General features: G+C 33.2%; 3 protein-coding genes across 3 annotated transcripts; 1 reads left to right on the forward strand and 2 right to left on the reverse strand.

Annotated features, from left to right (window-relative positions):
• Window positions 1-644: 644 nt before the first annotated feature.
• On the reverse strand, window positions 645-2,048 carry LOC114372081. The gene is made up of 3 exons (XM_028329473.1): window positions 1,905-2,048; window positions 1,205-1,456; window positions 645-1,021 (listed from the first exon to the last, which is right to left on the reverse strand). Exons 1-3 carry the CDS (start codon window positions 1,917-1,919, stop codon window positions 959-961), a joined length of 330 nt encoding a protein of 109 aa, XP_028185274.1. The 5' UTR covers window positions 1,920-2,048; the 3' UTR covers window positions 645-958.
• A 1,266-nt stretch (window positions 2,049-3,314) lies between these two features.
• On the forward strand, window positions 3,315-4,059 carry LOC114401231 (splicing factor 3B subunit 6-like protein). Its single transcript, XM_028363698.1, has one exon. The coding sequence runs from the start codon at window positions 3,401-3,403 to the stop codon at window positions 3,773-3,775; it is 375 nt and encodes a 124-aa protein (XP_028219499.1). The 5' UTR covers window positions 3,315-3,400; the 3' UTR covers window positions 3,776-4,059.
• A 652-nt stretch (window positions 4,060-4,711) lies between these two features.
• On the reverse strand, window positions 4,712-11,923 carry LOC114401201 (calcium-dependent protein kinase 34-like). The gene is made up of 8 exons (XM_028363668.1): window positions 11,088-11,923; window positions 6,776-6,919; window positions 6,501-6,653; window positions 6,251-6,366; window positions 5,909-6,076; window positions 5,668-5,795; window positions 5,475-5,574; window positions 4,712-5,147 (listed from the first exon to the last, which is right to left on the reverse strand). Exons 1-8 carry the CDS (start codon window positions 11,764-11,766, stop codon window positions 5,052-5,054), a joined length of 1,584 nt encoding a protein of 527 aa, XP_028219469.1. The 5' UTR covers window positions 11,767-11,923; the 3' UTR covers window positions 4,712-5,051.
• Between the last annotated feature and the right edge of the window lie 98 nt (window positions 11,924-12,021).

The raw sequence follows: 12,021 nt of genomic DNA on the forward strand, positions 1-12,021 counted from the left end.
TATATATTGAGTTTGAATTAGGTAAGGCACTTTGGTTTTGCATTTGGTACAACAATTTTGTATATGTGTAACATTAGATGGTTAGAATTCATTACAACATTGGAAAGATTATTCATTTATAATTTATTTTGTTGGCTATCGATGAGAACAATTAATTATTCTTAAAAACTTGCTAGTATGCTAATTGTGACATTTCCCCCTTAGTATATCATTCTCTTTCTCTCTGTTCATTACCCTCTAGGCTTTAAGTATCGGCACTTATTATTTGATCTGTTCATGTTGTGTTCTTTTTGGCTTGTTAGTGTTCTCTATTCAACATGTTCTTGTTTGTATGTAATTCAATAATTGAAGCCTCGTCATGTAATATCAATATTCAAAGTGTTTCTTTCAAGGGAAAAATTAAAGTGACTGCTGCAAGAAGATGAGTTGTCTAGAAAAATAATGAATTGAAGGTTGCTTTTGGTACTTGGAGATATATAAAAATGTTACCCTTTTAGTTATATGTTCGATGGAATGGGCAAAAAGGATTTTTTTTATTTATCTAAATTTCCTTCAAGCCCCAGTAAATTGAGCCAAATCAAGCATTAAAGGTTTATCCTTTTAGTCAAATTTCAACATTTTACAAGGGGAGGAACAAATACGTATGTTAATCCAATTTGTTGTTTAAATAAAGTAAAATACGTATATACCTCCTCTGGAAAGCATCATACGTATATTACAATAGATAATTGATATGATTCATATTACCTTTTCCGCTCATTTATGTACATTGCTAATAGTCTAAAGCTCTCAGAGAAAAAGAGACAGTAGCTATAATAAGATATTGTACAATATGTAGCACACTCGGACTAGCTATGGAAGTTGTTGGTAAGGTTTCTATCAAACTTGTCTGATCTACATAAACATGTTAGATGTCATGGATCCATAGTGCTTTAATAGAATGCCATTGATTTGAAAATCAAGTAGCGGCTATGGTAGGCCTAATACAACAATTTATGTAGGTTAGAATCCTCTTTTTCCCCTGCAAGATAATAACCAACAAATGAATTAGAAATTGTATTACTTAATTAGACTCTAGATATGGGAGAGTAGTTACTCAGAAAAAGGTATTGTTTTGTGACAAGTTGAAACTCCTACCATGAAATTTGAAGCAATAAACATAAATAATTTTGTAACTGAAACTGAAGAAAGAAAATAGTCTTACCATGACAACATGATCCTCATGAGCATGAGAATGAGTATGACTGCGAACATGATGACGAGGGGCTCGACCATGATTGGAATTAACAAAGTCCCTTTCACTCCCAAAACTTTTCCTTCTTATTTCAATCAGATTGGCCTTTTGATGCTTTTTGTTTTCACGAGCTTGAGTGAACATCACTGTATAGTCGATAGCTCCTGGTTCATTTTGGTCCCACCCACCAAATTGTGGCACAGACATCACAGGAGGTCTAATCTGCGCAATGATAATTGATAATAGTATTAGTTAATACCTTAATTGTTGCAGAGTTTGTATAGAGGGATAATTGGAAGAACTTTCATCTTGAAGTTGTATTGGTTAATATACTCATGATGATTAATGCACACTAACCATTTCAAAATGTGATTTATTGAATAATCATTCTGAAACCAGTAGTAACTTATGAAACACCCAAATGGACATTAAACAATTATGAGGAACCTTTGAATTTTCAACTTGAAAAAAGAATGATGCTTATTAACAAATAGAACTACAATTATAACTATATATAGCATCGTGAATTTCCTTTTCTTATTCCATATACTTTTTTATTGATTCCTGCCATGGTTGAAGACTATTGCGGAACAAATCATTTTGACTACTCTAAAGGTAAAAAATTTATTTTTCCTTCTATCTTTTATGTAAATTTTAAGCTTAGAATTACCTCCTGTCGTTCCATGGACAAATGGAGAGGTGAGGGACCTTGGGAATATGGAGCTGCGACTACTATGCAAATTAAGATGTTTATTACTGATTCTTCTTCAAAATATAATGGGAGGGTGTCTGGATGTTCTAGTCATGGGGTATTTTAACTATGAGAAACTAAGATAAAATTAAAGTTTTTGTTATGCGTAGTACTCAAAATATCCTAGCTTCAAGGAGTGGATCAACAGAATTAACGTGTTTGTAGATATGAAATCTTGTTTTTAGAGCAAAAGTAGGACAAATAAATGTGGTTGTCCACTTACTACTTTTCTTCTGTTATGAGCGTGTGCAAATTAGAACATGTTCTCCAAGTTTAAGGAAAATATGATGGCTATTCTAAAACAGAAAAGATATTTATAAATAACTTTTCACTGAAGAAATGTAAGTTCACAAAAATAAAACCCAACATAACTTGCCAAGCTAATTTCTGGTACGCGCCACTTTTAGGTAGGTCAAAATTTTTCTCTTGTTGCTTTCTGCATAAGGTTCTATTTACTATTTTTTTTCCTATTCATTTACTTTAGAAAAATATATTTATTTTGAAAAATGTTGCTTATTTATCTATTTTCATTTTTAAATGTTTGTGTCCCATAAATTATTTTGACTTGTGTTGGGTTCTTAATAAATAAATGTAATATATGTGGTTAGTTCAAGAAAAATTGAATTTAAATTCTTTATATAAAATTTTAAAGTTCAACTCATATGGATAAAAAAAATAATTAAAATAAAAAATTATATTAAATATTATTATTCAATAAAAATTAATCGATAATAAAATTATTAAATAATAATATTTCGTGTACCAGTAACATAGTAATAAGAAAATAATATATTCGTGAAGTGAGATAAATAACCTAATTAAACTTATATTCATTTTCATTTATCCTCAAATTTATACCTAAAGAATAACTTCACTTCCCACCATGGATATTACTCTTCGAGTACCCATCAAATACAAATCAATTTTTCATCCTATGCGAGTTGTTTGTGAAGATAATATTTATATTTCAATACCTATTGTTTACCAATACAATTAAACTAAATATAATGCAAGGCCCATCATTAAATTAGTTTTAATAATTAATATGATTTTTTTAGTAATCTAAAATTATAAATGAAACCAAATTAAAAATCAAGAGTTTACTTTTTATATACTATGAATATAAAAAATTTTATATTATTAACTAATTAAAAATTACTATTAATTAATTTTTATACTATAATATAATTGTTCTATATACTGTTAATGCAAAGATTATTTAGTCTAAAATTAAATCTTAAATTTAAACTATTTTTATTTTTATATTTTTGTTGTGAAGGTTCTTAAACGAGTGGATATCTTCAACGCCACTATAAATAAACCGAGCCCAAGCCAAACAAAAATCTAAGTCAACAGTAAGGTTACTTATTCAGTAGTTCTTCTCTCTCGAATTTTCACTCACTTTCTGTGCATCAATGGCGGCGATAAGTCTCCGGAAGGGGAACACGCGGCTTCCGCCGGAGGTGAACCGCGTGCTGTACGTTCGGAACCTTCCCTTCAACATCACCAGCGAGGAGATGTACGACATCTTTGGCAAATACGGCGCCATTCGCCAGATCCGCATCGGCACCAACAAGGACACTCGCGGAACCGCTTTCGTCGTCTACGAGGACATCTACGACGCCAAAACCGCCGTCGACCACCTCTCCGGCTTCAACGTCGCCAACCGCTACCTCATCGTTCTCTATTATCAACAAGCGAAGATGAGCAAGAAGTTCGATCAGAAGAAGAAGGAGGACGAGATCGCGCGCATGCAGGAGAAGTACGGCGTCTCCACCAAAGATAAGTAAATGTAAAATACTTCGTTCCTTCTCGGAAGTGCCTAGGGTTAGGGTTTGGGTTTTCGAGACTCTGTTTGGTGGTTTTATTGTACTGTTATTGTTGGAGTAAGTATAAGTGAGTATGAATTCATGTTTACGATGTTATTTGTGAGAATGAAATCAAATATAAATTCATCGGAAGTGCCTTGTGGTTGTTGGTTAGGGTTTTTCGAGAAACTCGCCTCTGTATTTACTTTGGTTTAATTGTGTTGCCGTTCGAGTTGCTATTGAATAGTATAAACGGTTAAACTCAATGGTGACGATGTTTCCCACACACGTTTTGAGTGAATCGAATTGAACATTGCATTGACTCTACAATGTATTGTGCTAATCGCTGTTAATTTCCTTGATGCTACATTTGAATCTAGATACGCAGCTGAATTTGGCATTAGTTTCAACAGAAGAAAGCTTGTATAATGCTTTATTGTTTATGCTTCCGTCAGCGTGAGGGTTAGCAAAAAAAGAGAGGATACGGAAGATTTTTTTTTTAAAAAAAAATAGATAGAGAGAGAAGGAACAAAAACAGAGGGAGTTGGCAAAACAGGGATAATTTCTAGGTTATTTTTCTTTTGTATTTTCAAAAGTCTGAAATGGGGGGGGGGGACTCGAACGGTGTTGCTCCTGGCTTTTAGAAGGACTTTTGTCTTTGGTAAATTTAGGTTTTTTTCTGCGTTCTGTTTGTTGTCTATCTATTGAAAATGTTGAATGAGAATCATTGAAATTTGTTTCTGCAAGTCAAGTTATATGAGGTTTCTTCTTCTTTGAGGGTTTTTCCTTCTGTTTTCCTAATCTGAATTCATTTGGTTTGACATTGGCATTTGATGTGTTGAGCCTAGTGTAATAAAAAAATATAAACTTAATATCGAATGTATTTGAACCTTGTGTTGAAAAGGAATCAGTGCATAAATAAATAATTCTTTTGATTTGATTCCTAAGTGAGCAATGATTACAATACAAGATCTGTTGCAATTTTTCCCAGCAAAAGAAAAGGAAAAGGAAAAAACCAAAACCAACCAATCAAATACCTAGCATATGTTAACATTTCTCAGAGGTTGGTTTAAGTTCTTTTCCCCCTCTAATTGTTTTCCACCCTGACCTGACCCATTACCCACATATATCCCCAGTCCAACCAATCATTTACCATGCTGGACACTCCTTGATATTTCACTCATCATCATCTGCACCACCCAAAGACACGGCTTAAAGACATGATGATACCTGTTAAATATCTTTACATAGTCCCCAACTAATATACGGTTGAATCACGCCTCTTCTTGGTACCAACTTCTAGTGTTCCTTTGTTCATCATTGCAGCAAACTCATCATAGTTAATCCGGCCATCCTGCACAGACATACAAGTTTTTCAGAATTTTTCAGTCATGATTTAGATATGCTGTACAGTAGTATGCTAATTGTTAAGCACATATGTGATAGTAAGTTATTTGTATTAGAACTAGAGAAGTGTTAGCAACACACTCATGAAAATCACACGATTTTTTGGTCACATGATTTTCTGGGTCTCACAATTAATTTAATGAGTTTCATTTATGATTTTGTAGCTTTCAATAAATTTTGACCAATAATACTTTAATAGAAAATGTATTAGCAGGAGGGTGCAAACACTCCTCTTAGAATTATGAGTATTTAATTCATTCAGTATAGGACTTACATTATCTGAGTCAACTTCTGAAATGATTTCCTTCATGTCCCTGCCATCATGCATGTTAAACTCAACGAGTGCCTGCTCTAGTTCTTCAATGGTAATGTACCTGATTATGACAAAGCAATGAGATTAGAACCTTTAACAATCAATTTCCAAAGGGGAGGCTGATATATATTCAATCTAGTTGTTTTTTCTTTACCCGCTGTTATCTTTATCAAAGTATTGGAAAGCAGTATAAAGATGATCTTCTTTGTTCATTCGGTTCATGTGCATTGTTGCTGTAATGAATTCATCGTAATCTATGGTTCCATTGCCATCAGCATCTGCCTGTAATATACAGAAGGGAAAAAAGAAAATAGTCTAAGTAATGGCATCAGAAAAATTACTGCCGGGAAGCTATTTTGTCATATGCAGTATTTTGAAAAGGAGAGATAACTTACAGCTTCCATTAATTGCTTAACTTCTTGTTCCGTTAGTTTAGTCCCTTGTTTTGCAAGCCCTTGCTTGAGCTCTTCAATTGTAATGGTTCCACTGTTGTCAGTATCCATCCCCCTGAACATCTGCTTCAATCCCATGATTTCTTCCTCTGATAGGCAGCCCGCAATGACCTATATTCATATGTAGATTTAACATCATATTAGTTTTGGATTTTAAAAACTCAGTTTTTTTAGTTCAATTTATTATAGTCTGTGACTTGCATCAGGATAATTAGTTTGTTTTTCCACTTCTAACTAGAATGTAAATATGCACGAAGAATGAAGAGAAAGCTAAAATAGCATTACCCTTAGAGCAACTTTCTTGAATTCGTTCATTGCTCTGAACTGTTTGAGCCTATTCAGTACTGCGTTGTCAAGAGGTGTATCTGGTGCTTCTCCATCCTCCTTGATCCATGGATGATCTGTTTTTCACATAAAGTAAAATGTGCTTTATTAGAATTGCATTGAACCAATCTGCCCGGGCTATAGTAAAATTAATATGTAAATCAAGAACATGTAGTCGAATTCATAGAAAGGAAGTCAATATTATACGTACTCAGAACTTCGTAGGCCGTCATCCTCTGCCTGGGATCCGAATGCAACATTTTCCTTACAAGATCTTTTGCTGCAGGTGAAATGGATGGCCATGGATCGCTTGTAAAGTCAACATGGCCTCGTAGGATTGCATTGAATATCCCATTTTCGGATTCTGTCAAACCATTTTTATGTTTTGGTTCAGTTTCAAGTTGTGCAGATATACCATCAATTTAAGAAGAATTATATTTTGTTGGTTATGAAGTAGCTTTAAGATTTGAGTAAATGAATACAAACCTGCCCAAAAGGGAGGAACACCGCATAGAAGAATGTATAACATGACACCAATACTCCAAATGTCAACTTCCGGTCCGTATTTTCTTTTTAAGACCTCGGGTGCAATGTAATATGCACTGCCAACAATGTCCTTAAACATCTCTCCTGTCAAAAGGGGATGAATTCCATATTATTAGAGTATGCTTCATTAGAATTTGAAAATTGTGCTATCATCCTAAGATTATATTGATAATTCTGTCCATTTCTTAAGCAGTCTCCCAGCTTGATGTTTAATCACACATTCAATCTTATAGCAGAAAACTCTAAATAAAAATTCTATTAAAACTGGTGGTATGATCAGTTCTTATCAATATCTACTACAAAGTTTTAAATTCCGGTCAAGGTTGTGATTTTGTCATAATGAAGGTTTTGAATTGTGGTTGTAGTTTTGTTGTGGTCCTTGATATTGTTAGAAATGACGGATAAATACAAAAGGTGCATTCAGATTATGGTTGCATAGAGCTCAAAAATCTTGACGCTGAAGCCGAAATTGCGTTCACATACTGTTTTTTAAAACCTATATGCATGATGAGATTTAATTTTTTTTAAAAAATAACAAAAGAGCCAATTATTAGTTCCATGAATCCATTCTAAAAAAATCTTTTCCATGACCCTAAAAAATAAACATGCCATGCACGTTCTTCCATGGTAATTAATTAAACTAACTCTCCTTTTCATTAAACCAAGCCTGATGACAAATCTATACTATTAACAAATTAAGGGTACTCAAATGGAAACTTTTAACAATTGGCATTCTAGCATTCATCAGACCAATCAGACCAAAATGACGTATTTAAATTTTAACTTAATTTGGAATTAGGACAATTAAGAATCCTGAATAAAAAAAAAATAAAAGAATTAAAAAATAAAGTGTTTAAAAGTGTAACTGTCTGTCTGATAAGAATGAACTGCAAAATTTCCTAAAATGGGGTCAAAGAAATGCAATGAAACGAAACAGAGAAGAGAAAAAACCTTCCCGTGTACTTCTCACATCCAAACCAGATGTAAACACCAAAGCAAACGCCACTAGCAGTTGGCATTAGGGAAGAGTGTTTTCACGTGAATGGTAATTCCTTCCACATCCAAAGCAAACCTGAATTCTAATAAGTCAAAAGAACTACATTTTGGCATTTGGGGAAGGGAAATCGAACAAAAGCATGCAAGCATGCAGCATAAGGTGGCTCTAGGACAAAGTGGTTTAACGAAAATGGAGATTTCTTGGAGGATCATATGGCAACATCATTTTCCATTATGTAGCTGCAAAAAAGGAGCGCAAAAATCGCCAAAATGGAAATGTAGCTCATAAACCCTTATCGTGAGGACAAGAGCTATGGTAATATTTAAATATTTTAAAATTTGAAATTTAAAATTTTTCGCTTTGGAGCTTTATTTCAGAGCCTTATACGCAAAGTCTGCATAACCTATAACTCTTATAAATATGTGATTTAGGGTTTTTCGATTTTGTGTGCTAATTGTCAAACCATAAAGAGAGTTTTTTTTATTAAGTTGTTGAGATTAATGCTGAGAAAGAGAGTTGGAGAATCATGGTTAGAGTTGTTCGTTTGTGAATGGTATATCATGTTTGAATCCACAAACAAACATCTACAAGCAAAATACCATTATCCATGGAGGTGGTGCTGGTGGACTCAAAGGTTTGCTCATTTTTGCATTTTTTTAATTTGTGATATTTTATATATTTTTACTCTGTTTTGAATGTAGGGAGATAGAGTGCATGATTTTGTTGAAGAAAACTCTCATTTATAAGTTTGAGAATAGTTAACAAGAAGGAAAAGTATATTCTATTTAGTTTTTTGGTGTTGCTGACAAGCAGTATTTATAGAACCACCCACCACAAACACAAAATTGTGTTTCAATACCCCATTAAGGTTGCATTTGGTAGATAATGCAACTGTTCCAAATTCTCTCTATGATTTTGTATCTGTGAGAGACATTATTGGAGGTGGTTATGATAGTGATTATTTAGTTGGTTGGTAAGGTTTTTATTCCTTGCAATCATAAAATTTTGTTAAATTTTTAAATTAAATATTATACTATGTGGTCAAGTTAAAATGATAAAATTTTTAATTTGCATATATGTCATGGATATTCTGATGGGTATTGGGACTGAGAGAGAAAATGAAAAAAATGGAAGGAGGACAAAAATGAATGTCATCCAAATAGAGGCTGAAGAGTAAGAGATATTTTTACTTTTTCTATTTAGTTCTATATGGTGTTTTATATGGTTTTTAATTTATTTAAGTCTTTGTTATTTTCCATATTTTGGAGAAAAAAAGGTTTAGCATAGAGTGTACTTTGTTTGGTCTATTTGTGGATGAACTTAATGCATTTCTTGCATATGGAGAAGTTAAAAATGTTGTTGTAATAGTCCATCTAGCCAAAGTGAAATATTTCCAAAGCACTTGAATTTTGTCTTCTAATTATTTAAGAGATATTGTTAAATAATATATGTCAACTGCGGTACGGTCATTGTTTACTTTTTAATTTAATATTTATTTGTTTTAAAATGTATACAAAATACATCTTCAAAATTGTATGTGTGGTACAAGGGTTGTGTTCAAAGCTGAATGTGAAGAAGTAAAGGAATTGGCAAAAAGGTGATGATATCGCAAAATGGTAAATAGAGTAATGTCAAAGTTTTTTATAGGCTGATTTTATTTATTCATGATTTTTTGAAGAACAACGCTCGAGTCACCCTCTCAAGGTCTGAGCCAATTAACTAATTTAGCTGCATTAAGTATGTTAGAGGGGATTTCTGTATAATACACCCAAGAAGACTACAAGTGCTCTTAAAGACTTTTTTGAGGTAAAAATTGTTGATATAAAATTAAAAAATGATATTATATATGTTATTTCTAATACTAATTTATTTTCAAATTATAGGATACCTCTTATGTAGTTTTCGATACTGCAAAACATGTCGTAGATGATAATGAAGGGTGATATAGTGCTTGCACATGCAACAAGTCTGTCTACCCTGATTCAAAGATGTTTTTTTGTGAAAAATGCAACATGTCACGAATGTGGCTTTAAGGTAATATTTGTGTCACTTATTTTCATGTTTTACCTTATCCTCTTATTTGACCCCTTATGTATTGTATTGTGTATATGTATATATGTATGGTATACAAATAAGAGTTTGAAAATCTATAAAATCTGAGGTAAATTAAGGTCAATACCAAAAAAATAGTCTTAGTGTTTTTTAAAAGAAGTTACATATGATGTGATTAATATGATAGGTTTGTTTCTACAATTTGTTGCAGGACCTTGTCTCAATATAAATTAACTTATATGCTATTTATATTATAGCCATGAAAGTAGTGTAAAGAGCACAAGTATAGATATTGAAGTTTCATGGGCCAGCAGTATTGCAAATGCAATTTTGAGGGACAAGATACAATGTGATGTTAGTTGAGTATGAAAAAATGACAATCTGTATTCATAAGAAGTTTATGGCATTATAATTTTTTGCACAATGTATGTTGCAAGTTTATGACAGCAGTACTAAAATTCTTCTGCACTATATGGTTGCTGAAGTTTTTTTTGGAGATTATGCTTCCTGTTTTTTAGAGATAATGCAGCCATCATGAGAGTAGTGATCTAATAGGAGAGTTAAGCTATACATTTATTAATAAATCAAGAATTCTTATAAATTGCAAAAATTATCTTCTTATTTACTCTCCCTCACCCTTAATATTTATTATTTATATGACCATTAATTTATTTTTTCTTTCTTCCTTCAACCTTCGTGTATTGAAGTTCTCAAACACTATATATTGTCACATATATAGACAAATGAGTAATAACTTTGTTTTTTCCTGCTCATTTGCTTTCAACTTACTCTTTTATTTATTTAATTTTTTTTTTGCATGTTGCAAAGTAAACTACCACATTATGTATAAATTATTTTCATGTTATTAATCATAAATGTTCAAGCAAATATTGAACCATGCGTAATTTGTTCATTTAAATTTTTTTATACCTTTAATTGAATAATAATGGTATGATAGTCAATTATTAAAATCAATAACTAAAATAATAAATTTTATCATATACAACCAGGTTAAAACTACGTTCAAATTCACATGCAACATATTTCAAATGTTAAATTGACAACAAATTAATGTTAGGAGGGTTAAATAAAAGGAAAAAGATTATGAAAATTATAAAATTATTTATTTAAAAGGTTGTTCATGGGAAGGTTTAAAATGTAATAAAGAAAGAAAGAAGAGCAGAAGAAGAGAGAAATATTGACCTTGCTTGTAAAAAACGGAGAGACCGAAATCAGTGGCCTTGAGGGGTGCATTCTCATCCTTGTTCAAGAGAAGGAAATTCTCAGGCTTAAGATCTCTATGAATGACTCCCATGGAATGGCAAGTGTGAACAATCTGCACAATGGTTCTCAACAATGAAGCCGCAGCACGTTCAGTGTAATGTCCCTTTGCAATGATGCGATCAAAGAGTTCGCCGCCTGCACACAACTCCATCACCAAATGAACAGATTGCTTGTCCTCATACACATTAACAAGTTCCACAATGTTAGCTTGCCCTGAGAGATGATGCATGATTTGCACCTCCCTCTTAACATCCTCTATATCCTCCTTGTTAACCAATTTTCTCTTCGCTATGGTCTTGCATGCATATTGCTTCCCTGTGCTCTTGTGTGTGCACAAATGTGTCACACCAAACTGCCCTCTCCCTAGCTCTTTCCCCATGCTATAAGTGCTTTTCACGTCCTCCATCGCCCTTCCGAGCACCGGCCCGATCGCAGCCGGCTTCGACTGCTTGGCCTTAGATGATGGTGGCGGGGTGGTGGCGGCTGCGGTTGCGGTTGCGGTTGCAGTCGCGCCTCCGCCTCCGTTGTCACTGGTTGGTTGGTTGGTTTCTCTTTTGTCCTCAGTGTCATTGGTGCCACCTGAGCAACAATTGCCCATGGTGGAATAGAAGGGAGAACAGGAACACAAGGGTTGAAGGGAGAGATATATATAGGTCAAGGTGGTGTGGTTTCAGGGAAGAACAACAATGTTTTTGTTGTTGTTGTTGTTGTTTTCTGGAGGGAAGGTGTTGGCATTAAGGAAAGAAAGTGTTTGACGTTGGGAGACGAAAAAATTGTCTAAAAAAAAGGAATGGGGAAATTTGAAAGGGTGTTTAAAAGGGTTGTGAAGAAAATTAATTAGAGGGAGGCATTA

Source organism: Glycine soja, chromosome 2 (assembly GCF_004193775.1).
Source record: "Glycine soja cultivar W05 chromosome 2, ASM419377v2, whole genome shotgun sequence".
NCBI classification, from domain to species: domain Eukaryota; kingdom Viridiplantae; phylum Streptophyta; class Magnoliopsida; order Fabales; family Fabaceae; genus Glycine; species Glycine soja.

Bases quoted from the DNA above. Each gene is read 5' to 3' on its own strand.
- LOC114401231 (XM_028363698.1), top strand. From the start codon at position 3,401: ATGGCGGCGATAAGTCTCCGGAAGGGGAACACGCGGCTTCCGCCGGAG.
- LOC114401201 (XM_028363668.1), bottom strand. From the start codon at position 11,766: ATGGGCAATTGTTGCTCAGGTGGCACCAATGACACTGAGGACAAAAGA. The intron at 6,920-11,087 runs GTCAATATTTCT...CCCTTTTGACAG, and splicing joins CTCCGTTTTTTACAAGCAAG to GAGAGATGTTTAAGGACATT. The intron at 5,148-5,474 runs GTAAGTCCTATA...ATGTCTGTGCAG, and splicing joins CAGAAGTTGACTCAGATAAT to GATGGCCGGATTAACTATGA.
- LOC114372081 (XM_028329473.1), bottom strand. The intron at 1,022-1,204 runs GTAAGACTATTT...ATTATCTTGCAG, and splicing joins ATGAGGATCATGTTGTCATG to GGGAAAAAGAGGATTCTAAC.